The following is a 21,456-nucleotide window of genomic DNA, read 5'->3' on the forward strand; positions in this document are numbered from 1 at the left end:
AAAACATACTTACGTGCCTGTTTGCAACCTTTATTAAAAGTACTTCAAGCTGTGCATGGACAGCTATATGTGTGATACTGGGTATCCCACACTTATGTAATGAACGAAGATTACGTTATTTCAGCCTGGCCAATCAAGTTGGCCAAAGTTCCAGAACCCAAAAAAAGGAATGGATGAAAATGGCAGCAACTACAATGACGTGAGGACAGGCGAGTGCAATTAAAAGAATTTTATTTATTATTTTATTAATTTATAATACAGCCTAGTCAGTTTTGCTCTCTTCATTTCAGTCACTCTACTTGATTTCTACACGAAGACTAAAATGTTTGAATGTGTCTGATGTATTATAAACTGGTAAGACAATAAACACAACCCAGAGTTTCCACAACATTTTTACTTGATATTGTTTTTGTCAAACACCGTAAATAATAATATCTACTAGTAAGAAGATCTTTTTATAGGGGCAGACAATGCAAAGTAGCTGATAAATATTTTAAGAGAAAAAAAGAATCAACAGAGAATTTATATAGACAGCAAAGTGGATTAAGCTGTATTTGGAAGATACCCACAACATGAGAAAGATCCATAGTATGTACAGTGACCACCCAACGAGACAATGTCCAAACGTCATGGTGTCCACTACAAGGGATAGAAGGACTACTACGAGAGATGAGATCCAACTTTAATGAAGACATCCAAGGAATATTTTGGATAGTCACCATCATTTGAGAAAAGATGCAGGTGATCACCCAAATCATCACCAACATTATACGGGGTTACCACCAAGGAAAGGGAATATTCATTATCTGTGACTACTGCAGAAAACATTCTTAGATGATGACCACACGCAAGACAGACACTTCAGTTCACACCACTTCACTTCACTTCAGTGGTAACCAGCAAAAAAGATGAGATTTATATTCCTCAGTTACCACCTAAAAAGGTGAATTTCAGAAACTGATTCAATATTATATTGTATAGAAAAAAAAATATTTGTTTTTATATTATTTTAATAACTGAAGTAATATAGGTGGTACTTTATCCTAGGTTCAGAAACCCAGCCTGCAAACAACACTGAAAGAGGCACGCTCCACAAACCAATGTTACCATTACAGAAAACATACTGTATGGCGCCAGAGGAATATTTCATCACTGACCCTTTGGATTTATTTTATTTGGTGACCACAGCAGGATGTCCTGTACACTGTAAGTCTGTGTACAAATGGATCTCTTACAGTTAACGATAAGAACTGACAAACTGGATTTGATCTCACTGGAACAAATCTACTACATGGTGACTTGTTGATAAAACTGATCAATACTCTGTACTGCCCCTAATTTTTGTAAAAGGAAATACACTTGAAGAAAAAACAAGAGGACCTAAGTGGAGCATAATGTAGTTATAGTCTGTAGTGTTGTTCATTGTAAAGCATAGCGGTGACTGAAGTACAGAAGTGGTTACTTAGTCAACCCATAAACTGTTTTTGTTCCCAAAATCATGGAGGTTTAAACAGCAAATAAAAATGCAGCTTAATGGGAAATTGGTCCCTTGTCCTCAGCAATTGAGTTTACGCTGTTCTATAACTTTTCCTTGACACTATGTGGTTCTAAAAAGTTTTTAATAAATTAAATATATAGTCTGTACTTCAGCCACTACACTTAGTTACCAAGCAAACTAGGAGGGTTATTGTTCTTATCTCTTTAGTGTATTCCTTCATAAAACTAATATACCATTTTAAAACTCATGGCTTTAAGACCCATTTGCTAATAAATTAAATAAATTAGGTTAGGAAGATAACAATGTAAATGTAACTTTTTAGGCCACTTGTTAGCAAAAACACCGGGAATGGATGCCAGATCATCTATGATTTCAATTATATGAGTTGTATACTTGTTATGTAATTTGTTGTAAGACCCTAATATGGAAGGTGTTGTAGCCTGGTCACCAGATTCTTCAGGTAAATCAGAACTTGATAGTCTGTTGAAATACTATGATTGGGGCTTTCACATGAAAAATATTGTTACTTATGATACCTCAGGAGGTCAGAATGACATTAGAAGATGACCCTTCACTCTACAAAACATGATTTTTTACATAAACACATTAAAAAGTTCCATTTGAAGGCACTAAACTTGAAATGTAATGCCACATTTCACTCCTCCACTCTGGCCTTGATCATTTTGTACCAAGACTTGTTTTAATGTGTAATTACCTGGCTAAGTACAAATAACTGAGCAACAGACTTCCATACAGGAAAAATATATGTAGCATGTGAAGAACTGATGGTCAAATAGTGTAAATCTAACTGGGTACATAATAATTGTATGAATTTAAGACATTTGGCAAGTTCGTGTTGGAAGTATATTCACAAGAAGACAACAAGGCATGGAAAAAAAGTTCAACATATAAGACCTCTGTATTAGGTAAAAATATCTGACTATATGATTTGGATAAATGATCTAGTACATAGGTCCTTAAAAACACCATGGCTCTATTATGCTCTTTAACCTTACACATGTATATGTAGGGTATCTATGATTTAGGATACTGTGATCTTGTCACACTGCTGGAATGCAGGGTGTCATAACGGAGGCCTAGTGAAGAGATAATAGACAATTGCTTTCCTGACATCACAAAAAAATGTAATATCTAAATATTATATTTGTTAAAGTAAGTAACCATTTGCCACTATTCAGCAGACATATCTGCAAGCCATTCTGAACAAGAACATCAAAGTAAGTATGATAAGACAAAAGAATCAGTAAGGACTTTATACATATATGTCCATGTTTGGTTGTGAGATGAGGGACAACTTGGGCTAAGTGTGCTAGGAATGTTATGCATCAAGTGTGTGGCTGCTTGTACAGTTGAGTTAATGCTTTGAGAACTGGACCCCAGAGCAACCTGGAGGCCGTATCTCCACCACAGTGTTAACCCAAGGCTTAAATAGTTAATCTGGAATCATGAGACAAAAAGGAGAATAGAAGCTTTAGCTATATGTGTTCTTATCTTACTGTTACTAGGAAACCTCCATTCCCAACTTCATCATATAACATGATTCCCACAACATGCTTATTCTAAAGTTTTTGACCATTCCTCCTTTCAGGGGAAAATTTAGTTTTCAGTTGCAACTCATTGCTATCCCACCCTGCCCTGACCAAATTTCCCCATTCACTGTTCATCTTCTCCATATACATCATTCTGCTTGCGTTTCATGTTCTCGAAGTCAAAGTCTGTTCCAGTCATCCGCTTGTAGATGTTCTTGATGTCATTGCATGTGGTCTCAAAATGTGTGGTGGCATCATAAGAACGAGAACAGAACACCTGCAGGATAAAGAAAAATATCAGATGAACAGTTAAATAGACACAGGGGTGGACTAACAGGTAGAAATTTAATTCTGCTGTATAGCAGTATAGTCAACACTTTCACCATTATTGGCTATTTCATATCTAATTTTCTTAAAAAAAAAAAAGACATCACTTGAAGTATCTACTAAATGGTTTACCTAATTAAAAATAAAACAGGTGATATGCAAATATTTGCTAGCATGAAAATACCTACTTCTATTATTAAGCAAAACACGTTTTGGTTGTAGGAGATACTCCACCTGTACATTTACACAGTTTGTATATTGCCAACCCCTAAATATTTATATAGAGAACAAATGTACAAAGAAGACAGAGAGTTTTTTTGGCAATAAAAATAAAAACATATTTACAGATGTTTACATGTAAACATTTACATGTTTACATATTTACAGGTGTTTGACTGTGACAGTATATCTATTTAGGCCATTCTGTGGCACTAGATATTAGACTTCTAATTTAAAAAACATTTTAAAAATATATACCCATATGTAATATTTTTACCAAGACCCTGATAATGTTGCTTATATATGACAGCTTTACCATGATACTAATAAGACCTATGCTCCTTACCCTACTATCCATTACAACTACTTAAAGCGTACCCAAACTCAACATTTTCACCTTACATAAAAGGGTGGACAACCCTTATATGTAAAGGGAAAATGTTATTCATGTTTTGCCACACCATTTAAAAAAGGGTGCCTCACCTCCCCTTTCAGTCTTCATTGCCTGGGATCGAATTAGAGCACAGAGTGGGATGTGGGACCAGATCATGGAAAGGTCCAGCGCCATCGAGGGATTGTGATTTGTTTTTGTGATTGGTGTGATTTTTTTGTTTTCTCTTTAAGGTTTCCCACTGGTATCCCTAATTATGCAAAATTTTTAACATTACTCCAGGAAAATAATTTCTAAAGGTTCACACGTGGATTATTTCTTTCTCATTCAAAGAATCCATGAATCGTACACCCTTTTCCTTTATATGTTTGGGCTTATAGGAGTCTTCAGGCATTTATCTCCTTTTGTAAGTTTGAATTTCTTTATTTTCATTATCAACTATCATCTATCCATTATTTATATACATGACATCATGTACAAAAGATTGATATGCATGATGCACACAACTATATTAGTGACCTCTGTACTGCACAGTAGAGTTAATTAGTACTTTTATGAATATTATTCCATACAGCTTTGTACTACTTATTGTGAGACAATAATATCCCTAAGGAAGTCTAATTGTCGGGAGAAACACATCGGATTGGATAAATTGGCATATATGTTTTTAGTGTGACCACTAAGTCGATACATATGTACCTACTGTTATTATTATTATTATGTCTGAGCGGTTGATCAGTCCCAGACACTGTTTTTTACACTAGTCCAATGTCCAGTGCCACAGAATGGCTTAAATATATATATTGTCAAGATTCAATAACCTGTTGATTGAATAACAACAATCATCAAATACCTCTGATTTTTATCGCCAAAAAAAAAACCCTCTCTCTTCTTTGTACATTTTGTTCCCTATACTTCCAATTATTGTTTTAAATTTAAAGGAAAAAAAGGCACTCATATTTGCTTATACCAAACTCCTGCTTTCTACTACACTAGACAAGAGTCCTTTCTATTGCTTCTTTCCACAATACTGGTCTATGAGGGGTCATTCTACCTGAAAACAATGCACTCCCTGTGTAGCTAAAAATTTGCAATGGTTAAGAAGCAGGCAGTTATAGCAAACAGCACATTGTACAGTCATTCTAGTCAATAATCTTCAATTAACTGTATTTATTACAATGAAAATATAAAAGAAGAACAGTGTTCTCCCCAGAAATTTTCAAATCAGCCGGGTGTTAGGAAGCTGTAGCCGGGTGGTAAAAAAAGGGGGTGTGTCAAAACACGTCAAATTTAGTGCTCCCAGTTGTTTATGCCATGGGTATCCAGTAACCTCTTATTGTTTCAGTTCTACCTTCTCCCAATTATGTTACAACTTTGTAATGCCTGCTCCGTTAGTATATCCAATTTTTCAATTCTATGTATTTTGCCACAACTCTCCTATGCCGTGTTTTGTGACCCAACTTCCTAGTGTTCTAAGTTTTAAGAGTGTAATCCTTTGTAGTAGTGTAATAGTATAATGAATGTGGTGTAACAAGTTAGGCTTAGCTCATATTAGCAGCAAAAAACATTTACCCCTTCTGAGTGACTTCTGGCAACTGCTAGGCACCTAGGATTGGTAACAGGTGGAAAGTGCCGGGCACCTAGGATTGGTAACAGGCCATAAGTGCTAGGCCCCTAGGACTGATAACAGGCGGTAAATTCTAGGCCCCTAGGATTGATAACAGGAGGTAAATTCTAGGCACCTAGGATTGGTAACAGGCGGTAAGTGCTTGGCTTTTTCAGAGCTAGAAGTTTTTTAAGCAGCAGTGGTTCCTGGCATGAGGAATGGACAAATGTAACCTTACTGCCGGTGTGAATTCAGTCTAACTTCAGATGTGCTTTAATAGCATCATGAATGTGATATCAGATGAGGACAAGACAGACAGTGACCCCCTCTCATCACTGCCCATATTCTATATAAAAACACTGTCTGTGACGTTTATCCGCAGTGTGTAATGTCATCGGCAGCGCAGTGTGATAGCTATGTGAGTGTAAAAGCTGCTTGTCATATTCTGCAGCCTAACAACTCTCTGTGTTCAAACCTTCAGATCTCCTAAACCTTTGGTTGTATTAACTTGAAATTTTTAAGGTACACGTGGAGGCATAGGAAACTGAAACTGTAGGTGCAAGTGGGGAACACTTGTGGCTAAACCTTTCTAAAATGTAATTAGTATGGCATTATGAGAACATAAATCTCTACCTAGCAAAATGTGCTGCCTGCTCTGTTACACATATCTGTCTGCATCTTACCTCAAACCCCAATTTCTCCAGAAGTAAGAGGTGCAGGGAAACAAAAATATAGGTGGAAGTGGGAGACACGTGTGGCTATCACCTTTCATTACAACATTAAAAAAAAACAAAAAAAAAACTGTCAATCAAAATGCACTTCCTTGTTACACGACTTTACCCTTCTAGTACCTCAACCTCAATAAAATTTAGTGGGCAGAGTTAATTTTCTAATGATGCCATAGTGATGAAGTTTTAGGGGATGTTAGTCACAGATGTTCCCCACTTGTACCTATATTTTTGGTTTCTTACACCTCCCCATTGCCCAATTAAAGTTCAGAATGTTAGATAAGTGGACAGGAATGTGTATCCGGGCAGGGAAGGCCATTTTGATGGGCAGAGTTTATGTTCTAATGAGGCTGTAGTAATAGGATTGTAAGGGGAGAATGTGCCCAGCACTTGCACCTATATTTTCAGTTTTGTACCCCCACTCTCAGAGAAATTGGTGTACAAAGAAGAGAAGCAGACAGGAGTTTCATAGCTATAGATTTGATTGGTATATATTTAGGGGCCCCACGCTCCTTGCTATGTTAGTGGCTCCGGCATCCCCATTTTGCACTTTCAATTTAGGACTCCTAGTTGCACTTTCCTCTGAAACAGCAACCCCAAAGTTCATTTTTCATAACTTTTTACATTTGTGACCCCCATATCTTGAAATTCTTTAAAGCTGGGGGGCTGAAATTGTAATAACTAGTATCTATAAGGGTCCCCTGTACACCCTGAAAATTACAGGTCATTGTGACATACATATTAGGAGATATGGAGGATTGTACACAGAGCTGTGAGGATGCAGAATTCACACGCAGAGCTAGAGGTGGATACATTTCATAGGCAGAGCTCATGCTATGAGATAGGGGCGGGGCTGCCTGTGTCTCCTTCACATGAAGGCTGAACTGTGTGTGCTCACCTCTGATCGGCAGCAATCCTCTTAACGGATAGCACTGAGCACAGAGCAGCCTCACTGAGATCCAGGCATCAGGGGATGAGAGCTGCCGAGAGCTGGGCGGGGTATTCAAAGCAGCCGGTCGGAGCAACCGGCTAAAAACCTCTGGGGAGAACTATGAGGAAGCATATAAAAATATGGAGGTCTCATGGAAAATAAGGCTACAGACTGCAAAAATACCTTACCTCCCAGGCCATGAAATCAATCAATGTGGTTCACAACTATGTGATGGTCATGGCAGGTATAGGACAACTGAAGCTTTTTTTTTTTCTTTTTTTTTGGGGGGGAGGAATCTGGGCTTTGTTTCCTGTAGGTAGTAAGAGGGATAAGGCATGCTTCCAATTTGTTTCCAAGTACAAAGGCAGGGCTTACAATCTGCTTGCTACAAATTTATGTCTGTAAAGCACTGGCTTTATAGGTGATAAGTGCAAAAACACAAAATGTGACAATAAACCTTCAAGTCAGGCTTGTTACATGGTTGGTGGTGCTGATCACTGACAAAGAAAGTGATTTACTTCCAGGCCTACCTGGCTTTCTGTTCCATCATCAGTAGGTTCATACAAGTCACTGATTGCAACAAACCTTTAATGAAAAAATAAAAAAAACACAAACTTTAACATTGTCTTTGGAACATTATTATGTAAAAAGTTACTGATCAAGTAACTGAACAAGTATAACCAAGCACTGTAGTTTCTATAATGAGTTATGTACATATGTATATGTGTAAATTGGCACTACCATTACCGGCAGTGAAAAGTTGTGGTTTTAGTGCCTTTTGTTTAAAGTAAAACCGATTAAGAGGGAATTTACTATGGTAGTCACTGCAATTTAGGCAAGGCGCTGACCAGAAATAAAGTGTGTGCATATAAGATGTCCTGACTTTCACAGGATACATGCCTTTGAAAGCCTTGGAGCCTAGAATTTCAAAATTAAGTCAGAAAAAGCAGCTCCCATACTCCAATTCTTACACGTCAAGGTCTTTAATACTGTAACTAAACAATGCCCCTTCATACAACAAGAGCCTGATATGCAGGGCTGTGTAAAGAAAGGTTTACTGACAATCCATAAACTACCAGATGATGTTCCAGAGACATGCAGGTCTCTATTCTCAAGACAATAGGACAGAACACGTGCTGTAATTTTTGCAAATACTAAGTATTCACCTTAAAGACAAACAGGTGAGTACCAAAAATTACTCCACAATATGGATCCACAAACTCCATGGCAGCTTACAACTTACTTTTGGTCTATAGGCTCCAGAAGCTCCAGTGCTGGCTCAATCTCCTTCTCAGGCTCCTGTGTCTCCACTGTGGTGCTGACAATAGCAATATACTTTCCTTGTGCCGCCACATTGTGTGCATATGAGATCATACACACATAGATATCTGCATTAAAACATAAATACAAAGTTTCCTTTTTCTTTGATCTAATCAATGTATATGAAGTAACTCCACTATCAATTCTTATTGGTCGTACCCGATTTTCTGTTGACCTGGTTCTGTGGAATGATGATTTGGCAAGAATTGGCATCGTTCGTGTTCTTGATAGGATGACTCAGGATGCAGATGACGCGGATTACCTGACCAGCCTTGCGTACTCGGTCAGAAATGTAGCTAGGGTCGCATATCAGCTGCTTGCAACGTGCCACCTGCATGAAGAAAGCATAAGGTGGTAGTTATATTTCAATTATCCTTAAGTATATATAAATATTTTTTTTCCCCAACATCAGTAGATAAACATTCATTTAGGAATTTTACTTATATTTGCAGCTGAAGGAAATTTGTAAGTTCAGAACACTGACTACTGTAAATGAAGGGACTTCATCCTCAAAAATCACAGAAGCACTGACATCCAAGTTGTTCTTTTAGCTTTTTAGCTCACCCTGCACTCTCGACCTGTAACCTAACAGCCGTCAAGCCTTTAAATCTGTAATACAGAGTCTGTGCTCTGAAACAATATGGGCTAATGCTGTTAAGAGAATAACATGGATAACTGAACTGCTTCCACTTTGAACTGCTTCTTGAAAATTAGTAAATACTTCAATTTCAATAGTCAAGCCAAAGACTCACCAAACATCAAAATACTGTTTTGGAAGTCATCATAAACCTAATCAAAACACCTACCAGGCCATAAAAATGTTCAGAAACCCTCCATTCAGGCAGTTTTTATGAACTCAACCGACTGTAAACACTGTCTGGGAAGTCACCAAGAATCTAGACACTGTTCAAGAACCTACCAGATGTCTATACACTACTTAGGAGCTCAACAGACACTCCTACACTGCTTAGTAAATCAGAAGATTTCAAGACACTGCTCAGCAGAATACATCAAGACAACACAGTTTAGAAACTTAACAGATATCCACACATGTTCTGGATCTTACCTTTCATTTACACCCTGCCCAAGAACTCCTCATACCTTAAAACCCACCAGACTTTAAAACACTACTTAGGAACCTAAAATATAGTGTTTAAGATTTTATATTTATCTGCACACTGTTTAGAAGTTCTTGATACTATTTAAAGATATAAACTTTTGAGACACTTGAACTTGCCAGATATTCAGTAACTGCAAAATGGTCCACCAGACCTTGTTTAGAAATGTACCAGATGTCTAGACACTAACAAGAATGTTACAGAAGTCTAAACACCACTCAGCAACCTATATCTTGTATTCATCATACAGAGGTAAGGAAATCACAGTCTTTCAAAAATATATCATTTTTCCCAAAAAAAAATACAACATTTTGATATCCTCCCATAATTAGTTACGAACTTACCTCTCCCTCTGATTTTACTCCAACCACCTTTCCTTTCTCCATTACAATCTCATCTACACTCTTGTTTAACATGTATGTTCCACCATAGATTGCACTCAGCCTGTGAGAATAAACAGAGTGAAGGACTTATTTGGTGCCCATTGGAGCCAATTAAATTCCCATTTAAAACAGAATAAATATTAAACATGAACAACTGACTAGTTGTTTATTGAAACTTATACCCAACCAAGTTTGTTTCCTATGTATAAATTGGGTTGTCACCTCACCTAGCAAATCCTTGTGGCAATTCACCAAGTCCATACAATGGGTACAGGTATGGGCTCTTTCCATATCTGGCCAAAGACTCACTGTATAATTTGATGCGATTGATAGTTTCCAGGCACGGCTGATCCAGATAGCTGAAATAGAAAAAATACAGATTATAAATATTATCAACACAAATTCCATTTAAAACAACTTTTTGCCTACCCAGGAAAGACGTGACCCAAAAACTCAACAGTACAATTCTTTATATTAAATCCACCTACTCATCAGTTCTATAAAGAGCCAGAGCATGTCCTGTAAAGTCAATGACGTCCTGGCCTAAGTCAAATTTCTTGTAGACGTCTCTCATGGTTGTACTCTTGGGATCCACCCCTTCAAATGTTTTTGAGTCATTTTCATCAAAGTTGGCCACAAAGACCAGGAACTTTCGAAAGCGTCGCTTCTCAAACATGCCCATGAGATCTGATGAAAAAAAACAAATTGATGTTTATGGAAATAATGTCTTTCAATCAATTCCAAACCCATGGCATTCCTAATATTAACTGACAGATCTTGTCCCTTAGTATAATTTACAATCCCCCCCCCCCCCCCCAAAACAAAAAAAGAATTATATGTACAGGATTTTTTCTGGGGTTTATTTACAGAACTCATGTTCACTTACTGGAGGCCAGAGCCTCAGTCTCAGTTGACGGCACCTTGTAGATTTTCCCCCCTTTGTAGACAAAGCTTCCTTCCACCACTTTAAAGTCCAAGTAACGAGTAACTTCAGTGTATAGAAGCATCTTTACCAACTGGCCTGCGAATTAAAGCAGAAAACAAATTTATTACTGCTCAAAATTATTTTATTCAGATTATGTTACAGATTGATGGCACACTTGAGGCACCCATATTAACCACATTCTCCATTATTTTTTTTTCTTTTTTAAACTGAGATTAAATCTGCCAATATTTTGCTTTCCCAAGTCTCCTATAATTAATAATAATAATTAACCTAATTTTAGATCCCGTGCAAAAATCATTTTGTTTCTGTGCTTCTTTGAGCAATGTAAGCAGATCATATAGTTGTGAGAAAAAGAGAGTACACTTTTCGTTTCTAAAGTTTTGCCAATTAGGACACAATAAAAAATACAATATCAGGTGAACACCACCAACACATGACAGAATATACTGCTGCTAAAGGTGCTTTTACAAGCTATTGAATCATGGAGTGTACTTATTTTTTCAAACATGGCTTATTCATTTTGGCTTTATTTTTAATTACATGGTGACACGGTATAATTTGTGTGTTTTTTTACACCTGAGATTAAATTTAAATAATTTTAAAATCTGCCAAGGACCAGATAATTTTATTATATCCTGATATATAAAACATTAAAAGTGAGTGGGAGTACTTTTTTCGTGATTATAGCTGGTGAGAAGGGATGGCAGTGCAGAGTGCAGTGCCTCCTTAAAACATCACAGTGCCCGGCTTCATGGAGATTGAAAGAACCAAAATCTTAAGAATAAGGGAGGACTAAGGACAGTTAGGCTAAGGGTAAAATGATCGCTGCAGCTTTTAATACGCACTGCAGGAACCAACAAGGTTCAGTTAAATCAAAGTATACAATTTTAGTACCTAAACTTTACATGACTGAAGATAAGTAAAAATGTAAGCTTTAAATGGACATGGAGGCTTGATGGGGGGTGGGGGGGCTTGGTTGCATGACTTGCAGAAGAAATCTTTTGCTGTTATGAAACATCTTGTAACTCTTTAATGGCCCAGACAAACTCTGGAGTTTTTCCTTTTTGCATAACAAAGCACAGCTTGCTCCAGAATGTAATAAATGTCTAGACCAGGGGTGGGTAAACATTTTGACTCAGGGGCCACAATCTGAAAAAAAATTAGACAGAGGGGCCGAGCCGATGGGAGTGGTTATGCCATCATGACGCCACTGAATGTGATGTCATGATGGCATAACCCTACCCACTCTCCCATCACAGATCTGAGCCTGCGATGGGGGAGTGGGCAGGTTGTGTGCAGTGACACAGCTTAGCTTGCCCACTCTCCCATCGCAGGCTCAGATCCGGTCATGTTCCGCCCCCCCCCTCCCCCCAGCGGGGTCCTTCTTCTGACCCAGCTCTGGGTGGCACTGGCCAGGGCCGGAGAAACATCCCTATTGGGCTGTAGTTTGCCCATGCCTGGTCTAGACTCCAAAAAGTTTTTTTTTGCTTTGCTTTGTTTTTTTGCTTAGTTTGTGAATAACTCACAGTAAGGATTTTTTACAGTAACTGACACCACACTGCCTTATGTTGAGACAAATATCTGTCCTAATTGCATTTATTAAAATAATGTACCTGTTCCGACTTACATACAAATTCAACTTAAGAACAAACCTACAGCCCCCATCTCGTATGAAACCTGGGGACTACCTGTAGAGAAAAATGTGAGCACCAACTTGATGTACTTATCACCCTATAAGAACTAATTTACTTTTTCTCCACATAGGATCTGGGTATAAATACTCGTTTATAGTGGGACTACAACTAAAGCCCATCACCAAGCTATTCCAACAACGTTAACTAGGTATTTCAAATAAACCTCTGATTTTACGACCCTTATCCAATGATATATTCTACCTTAAACCCCTGACTGTTTTTCCTTTACTCAACTCAACTAGAACGTCCAGACTTTCACTTCAAGTTTTGATTTTACCTTTCTTCACAAAATTGAATATTCACTGATGTTCACTATATTCCCATTTGGTCAAGGATGTCAGCAATCTCACAAAGTAAGCTTCTTTTTTGGAAATATATTTGTATTGTTTTTTTACCAAATATTTAGGTTTTCATCCAATATTATAATATAATTTTTCTAAGAAGACTCAATCCCCTGAGGAAGACCCTCTTGGGGCGAAACGCATCAGATACTGAGATACTCTAAAGAACAATGTCTACATGAGATATTATATTGACCTGTTCTTTATCACTTTGATGCTTAATTGTACCACCACCAATAGCATAAAAGGCCTACGTTAAGGTTAGGGTTACGGTTTTAACCTACTTAAAAAAAATTCTGAATCTTTTAAAGGCCTATTAAAGCCTGACGTTTTCCCTGATATTTCCCTCTTCACCCTTCTCATCTTTCATTGACACCTCCAGACATTTTGAGGAAGAAGAGAAAGTGTTGTGGATTGGCTCTTATGCCAACAAACTTGACATAATTGCCCAATGCTGCCTTAAAAACAACACGGTATATAAAATAAAAAGAAAAAAAGTATACAAGGCATCTGATACAAACATCTATTTAACAGCTCGGAGTAGTGAGGGCAGTAAATGTTGGCTTTTGATTAAGTTAAGTTATTTCTTTCTTACATCAATTACAATCTGATCTATTTATTAAACCAAAGCAATAATAATGTGTAAGATCAGAAGTCTATGTAACACTATGTACTGGTTTACAAACTTAAATTAATTTAAGATTGTTAATTGGTTGCCATTCTGCCTAAAGCTTAGGAGCATACATCCTCATATATACAGAACTTACAACAACACTCATTTGCAGAGACCAACAGACGGCTTTACTGACTGCAAGTGCACTTGTTTAAAGATCACATGCCTACAGTGTAGTTAGTTTTCTTCTATCACGTCAGGTTTTTTCTCTACCGCCTATATTAATGCGATGAATAGGCTATTCATTTACATGCAAGACAGTGAGTGTGGTCAGAGGTTGTGCGCTGCTCTACGTAGTGAATAAGCAAAATTTATTTTTCTACTTACACATGTATTTCTTTCAGATCATGTCTGGCTCTGCTGTTTCTCTTTGTAAGTGCCTAAACAACCCTGATTCATTTTGTTATATCTATGTTCAGTTTTACCATTCCCAGTCAAAGGGCGAACATCAACACATTTGTAGAGCAAGCCTATTTGGCATATTTCAAAGTTAAGCTACGTACACACTTCCAATTATTATCGTCGGAAAACGAACGACGAACGTTCCTGCACGATATATACGAACGATCGTATAGCACCGATCCTGCACATAGAGGTAACGACACGATCGTTCATAGATATTGTACACACAATAGATACGATCGTTTAAGCGATAGAGGAACTATGTGCACGACAGGAAAGTGAACGGACGTTCGTTCATCACGCATGCTCTGAACATGGACGATCAACGAACGACCGTACACACGAACGATGTTCAACAATCGTCGTCCAATCCGATCCGGCGGTCCGGTCGTTCGTTTCCAGCGACTTTCCTCGTTCGTCGGCGTCGTTGGTTACTTTTTTACGAACGATTTTTTGCCCAATTGATCATTCGTCGTTCGATTGGAACGATAAAAATTGGAAGTGTGTACGCACCTTTAAACTTGATGATCAAGATAAGTCTTGGGCCTCCCATAAGGTGTGCAAACAGTGTGTCGAGGGTTTACGGATGTGGACATAGGGAACACATGATAAGATGTCATTCAGTATACCTATGGTTTGGTGAGAGCCAGGGGATCATTTCAGTGATGAAGAGTTTGAAATTGAAGAGGACTCTGTAAGGGATTTGATCAGCATGAGATGAGTGATTTGGCATTTGATTTGGGACTACCGTAGAAGGCTTCAGAACTCCTAGCATCAAGACTGTGTGAGAAAAACTTACTTGAAAAAGGAGGGTAGGTATCATACTTTCGAACCAGAGAAGTTGCATTTCTGCAGTACTTTAGAACTGACAGTGGCTTTGTGTATTGCCATACAAACACTTTGCCGGTGTGTTTGATGGTCCATAGATTTGGCAGCTCATCAAAGATGAACATTTCAACAGGACAATGTCAGAAGTCGAAAAGAATGCTTGGTTATCATTCAAAGCCATTGTCAAGGACTTTTTGGAAACACAAGCAAATAATTACACAGAAAATGTCTAGAAACTCTCGGAGAGCTACAAAATGCTTGGTTGCAATATGAGCATCAAGGTGCATTTTCTCCATAGCCATCTATCTAACTTCTTGGAAAACCATGGTTCAATCAGTGATGAGCAAGGTGAACGATTCCACCAAGATTTGAAGGTCATAGAAGGACAGTTTCACGGTAGATGGGATGTACATATGATGGCTAACTATTGTTGGAGCATTCGGCGCGATTGTCTTAACACTGAACACTCCAGGAAAAGCTATAAGCATGAATTTTTACCTTAACCACTTACCCAATTATTTTCAAATGTTTTACAGTGAAAAAATTGTCAGAGTAACAAAAAATCCTTTGTATGAACAAAAGAAATTCAAATAAAAAGTACATTCAAGGTACTATTTCATTATTTTTTCATTGTATGTAAAATTTGTATGTTTTTTTTACAAAAAAAGAGGGTACCCTATATCCTAAAAACTGGATGTGATAGCAAAACACTGGGGTAATTTCTGGATTCACCACCCAAAAATTAGTAAAACAACAAGTGTAAGATCTAACTCAACAAAAAATGTGTTCCCCAGTGTTATTGTTCCCTATCTAATTACATTTTTACACACATAGGGAAAGATGATTGCCAGAATCAATCCTTAAATCATTTGCTCACGCAGGAATAGAGACTTTTTAACTGATTACCTGAGAATATGACATATCATTATTTTATACAAATATATAGTATGTGTATGTAACTTTACTTTGTGCAAGGCAGACTCATGAAGTCTTGATTTCTCAACAGTGAGAAATAACAACAAATACTGCTTTTGTAACCTGTTTATGTATTGCTGATGTTGAATTTTGTACCAGCCACAGAAAAGCAAAATAAATGTTATCAAGATGTTGAAAAAGTTTGGTATGCTAATTCAGCACAAAAATAAAACACTATATAATTTAAATATGCTGGTAAGGAGTACCTTCTCTATGAGGGACCCTGGCTGTTAGGTACACAGGTGTTTGACAGGCATTGTACATTTCCAATATGTAAGCCAAAGAAAAATAAAATTCAGAAACATTCATAAATTGCCTCCTATTTACTAGGTCTCTGTATGTCGAAAAGCTTACACAGTTGTAATTTATCAATGTTTAAAAAAGGGAAGAAATCATACATAAGAACTAGATTTCTTCATTGTATTGTTTCAGAGCAGTACAGTTAGTTAAAGCTTTTATTATTATTTTTAGCCAGTATTTACATAGTGCCGACATATTATGCAGCCCTTTTCAAGGTCCATTGTCATATCTCTCTCTCAAACTAATTTCATGGTCATATGTCATTAAGGTTGTCTGGGAATAATTTTTGGGGGAAAGCCAATCAACCTCAATGCATGTTTGTTTGAATGTGGGAGAAAACCAGAGTACCCTGAGGAAACCCATTCAGACACAGGGAAAACATACAAACTCCTTGCAGAAAGAGTTTTGGCCAGGATACACACCTGTGACCATCTAATGCAGGGGTCGGCAAAGTTTTATGGCCAACAGAGCATTTATGGGGTGGGCGGGAGCACACTAGGCCGGACCCGCCCTAATGGCTCTGCCCACCACCAGGGAGCGCCCCCTGAAGTGAAATTCTTTTACTCTGTATGCATTGCAGAGGAGAAGGATTTCCCTTCAGGGAGCTTTCCCTATTTACCGCGGCGGTGGAAGAATAGGGGAGCAACTGCAAGGTGGCGGCACCGGAGCTCCAGCGGCTCTGGTAGTTCCTAATGCCCCTTGGCCGATCCGCCGGCAACCCGCAGCTCCAGAGCCGCGGATTGCCGGCCGGCATTAGGCCGAATCGGCCAGGGGGCGCTAGGCCGGATCGAACTACCGGCTAGGCCGTATCTGGCCTAAAGGCCTGAGTTTGCTGACCCCTGATCTAATGATATATACATAGGCTGAGGTGACACTGTCCTAGTGTTAAAAAACTGGAGAAAAAAGAAAAATTGAAAGAGGGAAACAAAATACTGGAATAATTCTTAGTATTTTAGAAAAGGTGGAGCAGTTGGACCTTTTGGTTGATTTTTCTTTGCTATCACTTGGGTACAACTGAATAGTGGATGTACAGTGAAATACAACAACTGAGGAGTATAAGTAAATGTACTGTGCAAAAGGTAACAGCCAACTGGAGGAAGATTAATACCCAGAAAAGCAATCATTGTTTGCATCACAATTCTTAGAAGCCCCAGCTCAACTGACACAGCTGCAATCCAGACTCTTCCTCTTTTTTGTTTCAATGTTGTATTCAGATTTTACTTCCTGTTTTACAACAATATGCAGTCATCATTTTTGTTTTTGAATTGCTCAACATTTTACATCTGTGTTTAACTGAAAAGCAGACGCAGTTATCTGATCACGAGAGAATGATTTTTAAGCAGCTCTGTGTTTTCTTTAAAAAGTGGAATATGGAAAAACACGCTTATTGCAAGTTCTGTACATAACAGTATAATCCCCATGTTTCCACTAACAGAACAGGGCATAGCCAAAATTTTTTAATGCTGGGACCTTATTAGTCAAACTGATGAAGGATCAGGATGGCAGGCAATGTTTGGAATCAGCTGTTAGGACAGGCTTTTACTGTGAATGTTATCTCCAGGATACCCCCAGCAGAGTGCCCTAATCTTCCTCTACAAATCCTTATTTAATCTCTGGCATTGTTCTGGTAAAAAATTAGTTTTCAAGCCAACATTCAAGGTTTAAGTATCTGGTTATTAACTGGCTATTTTTTCCTCTGTCACTGTCCCCATAGCCTCACATCATTAACATCAGCCTATCCTTCCCACTACACTCCTGGCAGTGAACTTACATAGGGGCAACTAGGCAACCAGTCACCCAAAAGAGATGAACAAAGAAGCCCCTAAGGGCAGGAAAACTGATTTCAGCACACCTAAATACACCTGGCTTATCTTGGCATCATAGGCTGGGCTGCCAATGCATGGAAATTGAACAAAATCTTTTATTTTTAACCCAGTTAACTACAAATATGGTAAAGGTCCTGTGGAGTTCTAAAGTGTGGGTCCCTTGTAACCTACTAAATTGGGGTGCCATGCTATATGAAGAGTACAATACCATAATGTGCAGTAAAACAGACATTTTACCACCTTTACAGCTATGTATTGGTGTGGAGAAATCCCTAAAGTTAAATTTAGATTTGAACGTTGCACCTGAACTGCTGAGTGCATGCTCTTTAAAAGTCCCTCTTTCCACAATACATCCTGGCTGGAATCCAGTATCCACTTACCATTAGCCATGAGAAATTTGGGGATTAGGTCCACGTTCCAGTCACGTCCTCTTCCCATGCACTCAGAGGGGCCATCAGGGATCTCAAACCTCTTATAAAGCTGAAAGTAAAAAAGCATCATATACTCAGTAACACAAGATATCTGTCTTTGATGGGTTTGAGGTTCATGTATAGCTCACCCAGGTATGTAATTTACTGATGAGCATGGTTATAAGGAAATACTAAAGCCAAAATACATTTTTATTGTTTTGAATAAAGGCAAAAATTAATTAAATTTAATAAAATTATATTGGGTTTTTAAAGCTCTTTAAGACTGGAGAAGATAGAAAATCATGGGAGAATGTGGTAGAATTAGAATCCAGCAAATGCATTTGGTTCAAGATTAAAAACATTTTCCAAGTAATAGCAAATAATTTTAGGAAATCCATCCAGGTTTGTTGGATCTCCCAGGTTCTTCCATGATAGCCCAGGGTTCTCCCCAGGCCCTTTAAGCTGGGCGCACCACCCGGCACTTTTCAGCACCCACCCGGCTGTTTTTGGGTGGTTACTAAAGAGTTTGGACACAATACAGGGGCTGCCACCCACCTACAATTTCTTCCCACCCGGCTTAAAAAAATTTCAGGGTTGAACACTGTAGCCTATCTTCTTCAGTCTTAGAAAGCTTTATTAAATCAGACCAAATTCTAATGGGACAAAAATTTGTAGAAAAGTATACAAACAATATTTCTACATCAGGTTAAAATAAAAAACTAATTGTTTAATCAAATTCAACGTCTCACAAACTCCAGTTCACCTAAACTAAAACAACTGCTCCCTTCACTATCGTGCCTTGTTATTCCATATAGAGGAAAACACTTCCTTCCTGAGCCCACAAAGACCATTGGCTTAGTTCCCAGGATTATTATAATTTCATCCTATTCTATAGCTGTGTAAACATTGAACGATGTACCAAAAAGTTGAGTGTTAAGAACAACACTGATTTGGATAAGACTCCAAATCTGGAGTTCTGAATGCATTCTGAATGCTCATTTCAACTTGGAGGTCAGTCTGAAGCTCGAACCCCACACAGCTTCCTCTTCACAAATCACTGCATTATAACTACCTATCAACAGGCACAAGCAATGCATTGTGGGTTGCAAGGATTGTGGCATTGAATGTGCATACGGAAAGCAAACCAGGAGCACCCTGAAATATATATATACATACACACTTCTTACTATCTTACATTAACATTTTTGCTATACAATATGGCCAATTTATTAAATCTCCCCAACACTGGAGAAGATACACTATCATAGGTGAACTAGGGTGATTCCAGGTTTGATGGATCACCCAGGTTCTCCAATACTGTCTATTTTCTCTAGTCTTCGAGAGCATTAATATACCAGGCCCAATGTCTTATATTATGCTAGGTACAGGTCCTCTTTGATTGCACACAGTAACAAGGCTGTATTACCGGCCAAGAAACATACCTCATCCAGTGGGGTGATGGAAGAGCTCTCTCCTCCATAGTAAGGGTTTCGGTCCATGTGCAGGACCTTCTTTCCATTCACGGACATAATACCAGACAGGATACATTCCTAAAGAGTATAAAATCAAAGTAAGACAAATGAAAAACATCAAACATTCTTGCTTTAAAAAAAAAGGTGAGAAAGGATTTGATTTAACTGCCCCTTTCCACTCCCATTATACTGGGCTTTCTGGCCCCTTTCACTCCCATTATACTGGGCTTTCTTCCCCCATCCACTCCTATTATACTGGGCTTTCTGCCCCTTTACACTCCTATTATACTGGGCTTTCTGCCCCCTTACACTCTTTACACTCTCCTTACACTTACACTTTCTGTCTACAGAGTGACCATTCATTGAGGTCCACAGCTACACAAGGTCATTCTGATACTTGTAGTTCTCCTATGGCTACAAGGCCTGGGGATCAATTAATTCATGATCCATGATGGCTCTATCAGATCACACAGGGACCAGCGATGTCCCCTTGTAGTGCTCAGCGATGACCCAATGGGGCAGGGAATACTTCTTCGGGTGTTCCTCCATCACCAAGCCCTATCCTCAATAACAATAATATGATCATGCTGATGGCACAATATTCAGTAGTTGCACAGCAGCTGATGCTTCAGTAGATACAAGGCATGAGCCTCAATATTTGGAACCCCATGATGCCAATACATTCTAGATGATGGCACATGCTGCTATGGCAGTGCCTGGCCATGGCACAGTGATGCAAAGAAAGCTGATACTTGTAGTTCTTCAGGAGTTACAAGGCCTGTAAGAAATTATACACCCTTGGTGACTCTACACTTTTCAGCTCAGAGAATGTTCATTACATCACTGAGCAGGACACGCTGGCATTTGTAGTTCCCATACATCTGTCCTGACCCTGACTTACAATACCACAAAGCAAAAAAAATGGTCATATTTCCCAGATGATGGCAAAGCCCTAGCATGGCACAATGAACGGGAGGCTGTAGTGCCACGTCTACCCCCACCCACTTTCCTAGAGGCTGATACTCACTGTCAGGCCGGTGCCCAGCACAATGACATCGTATTCCTCATCCATCCTTTGGGTTGGTGCCCGGGAGTAGCTCAGCCTTTGCCTCTAGCACAACTCTAATGCAATGGACCAAAGATGGCTGCACAACAGAACGCCCTGTCTGCCTCCGCGACGACAAGTAATCCCTGATGAGGAGCAAGGGCCCACGGCGGAAAGGACAGCCTGGAGGAGCTGGGCAGAGAGCAGGGGGAGCAAGAGGGAGCGGCATGATTTCTAACAGAGGGTATACTAACAAATAAAGTTCAGCGTGCAGCAAAATTGAAGGCTATGTCAGGGGGAGATAAAGTGGGTGGGTTACCTTGGTAATGGGGCTGAAGAAAAAGATCTATCCGCGCTGCATCATCTTCTCTGGAGATGCTCTAATGACATTTATCGTAGAGCAGTGCAATTATCATCAGTATCTAGAATGTGTGTATGAGGGGTATAATCCCCAAATATCAGGGTAATACCAC

At 38.7% G+C, this 21,456-nt stretch overlaps 1 protein-coding gene across 1 annotated transcript; it reads right to left on the reverse strand.

The window, feature by feature from the left end:
• Positions 1-214: 214 nt before the first annotated feature.
• GDI1 (GDP dissociation inhibitor 1) lies at positions 215-21,116 on the reverse strand. The gene is made up of 11 exons (XM_072431774.1): positions 20,966-21,116; positions 19,909-20,016; positions 18,437-18,536; positions 10,958-11,092; positions 10,560-10,758; positions 10,299-10,430; positions 10,033-10,132; positions 8,730-8,901; positions 8,494-8,638; positions 7,781-7,835; positions 215-3,325 (listed from the first exon to the last, which is right to left on the reverse strand). Exons 1-11 carry the CDS (start codon positions 21,008-21,010, stop codon positions 3,173-3,175), a joined length of 1,344 nt encoding a protein of 447 aa, XP_072287875.1. The 5' UTR covers positions 21,011-21,116; the 3' UTR covers positions 215-3,172.
• Between the last annotated feature and the right edge of the window lie 340 nt (positions 21,117-21,456).

This window comes from Pyxicephalus adspersus, chromosome Z (genome assembly GCF_032062135.1).
Source record: "Pyxicephalus adspersus chromosome Z, UCB_Pads_2.0, whole genome shotgun sequence".
NCBI classification, from domain to species: domain Eukaryota; kingdom Metazoa; phylum Chordata; class Amphibia; order Anura; family Pyxicephalidae; genus Pyxicephalus; species Pyxicephalus adspersus.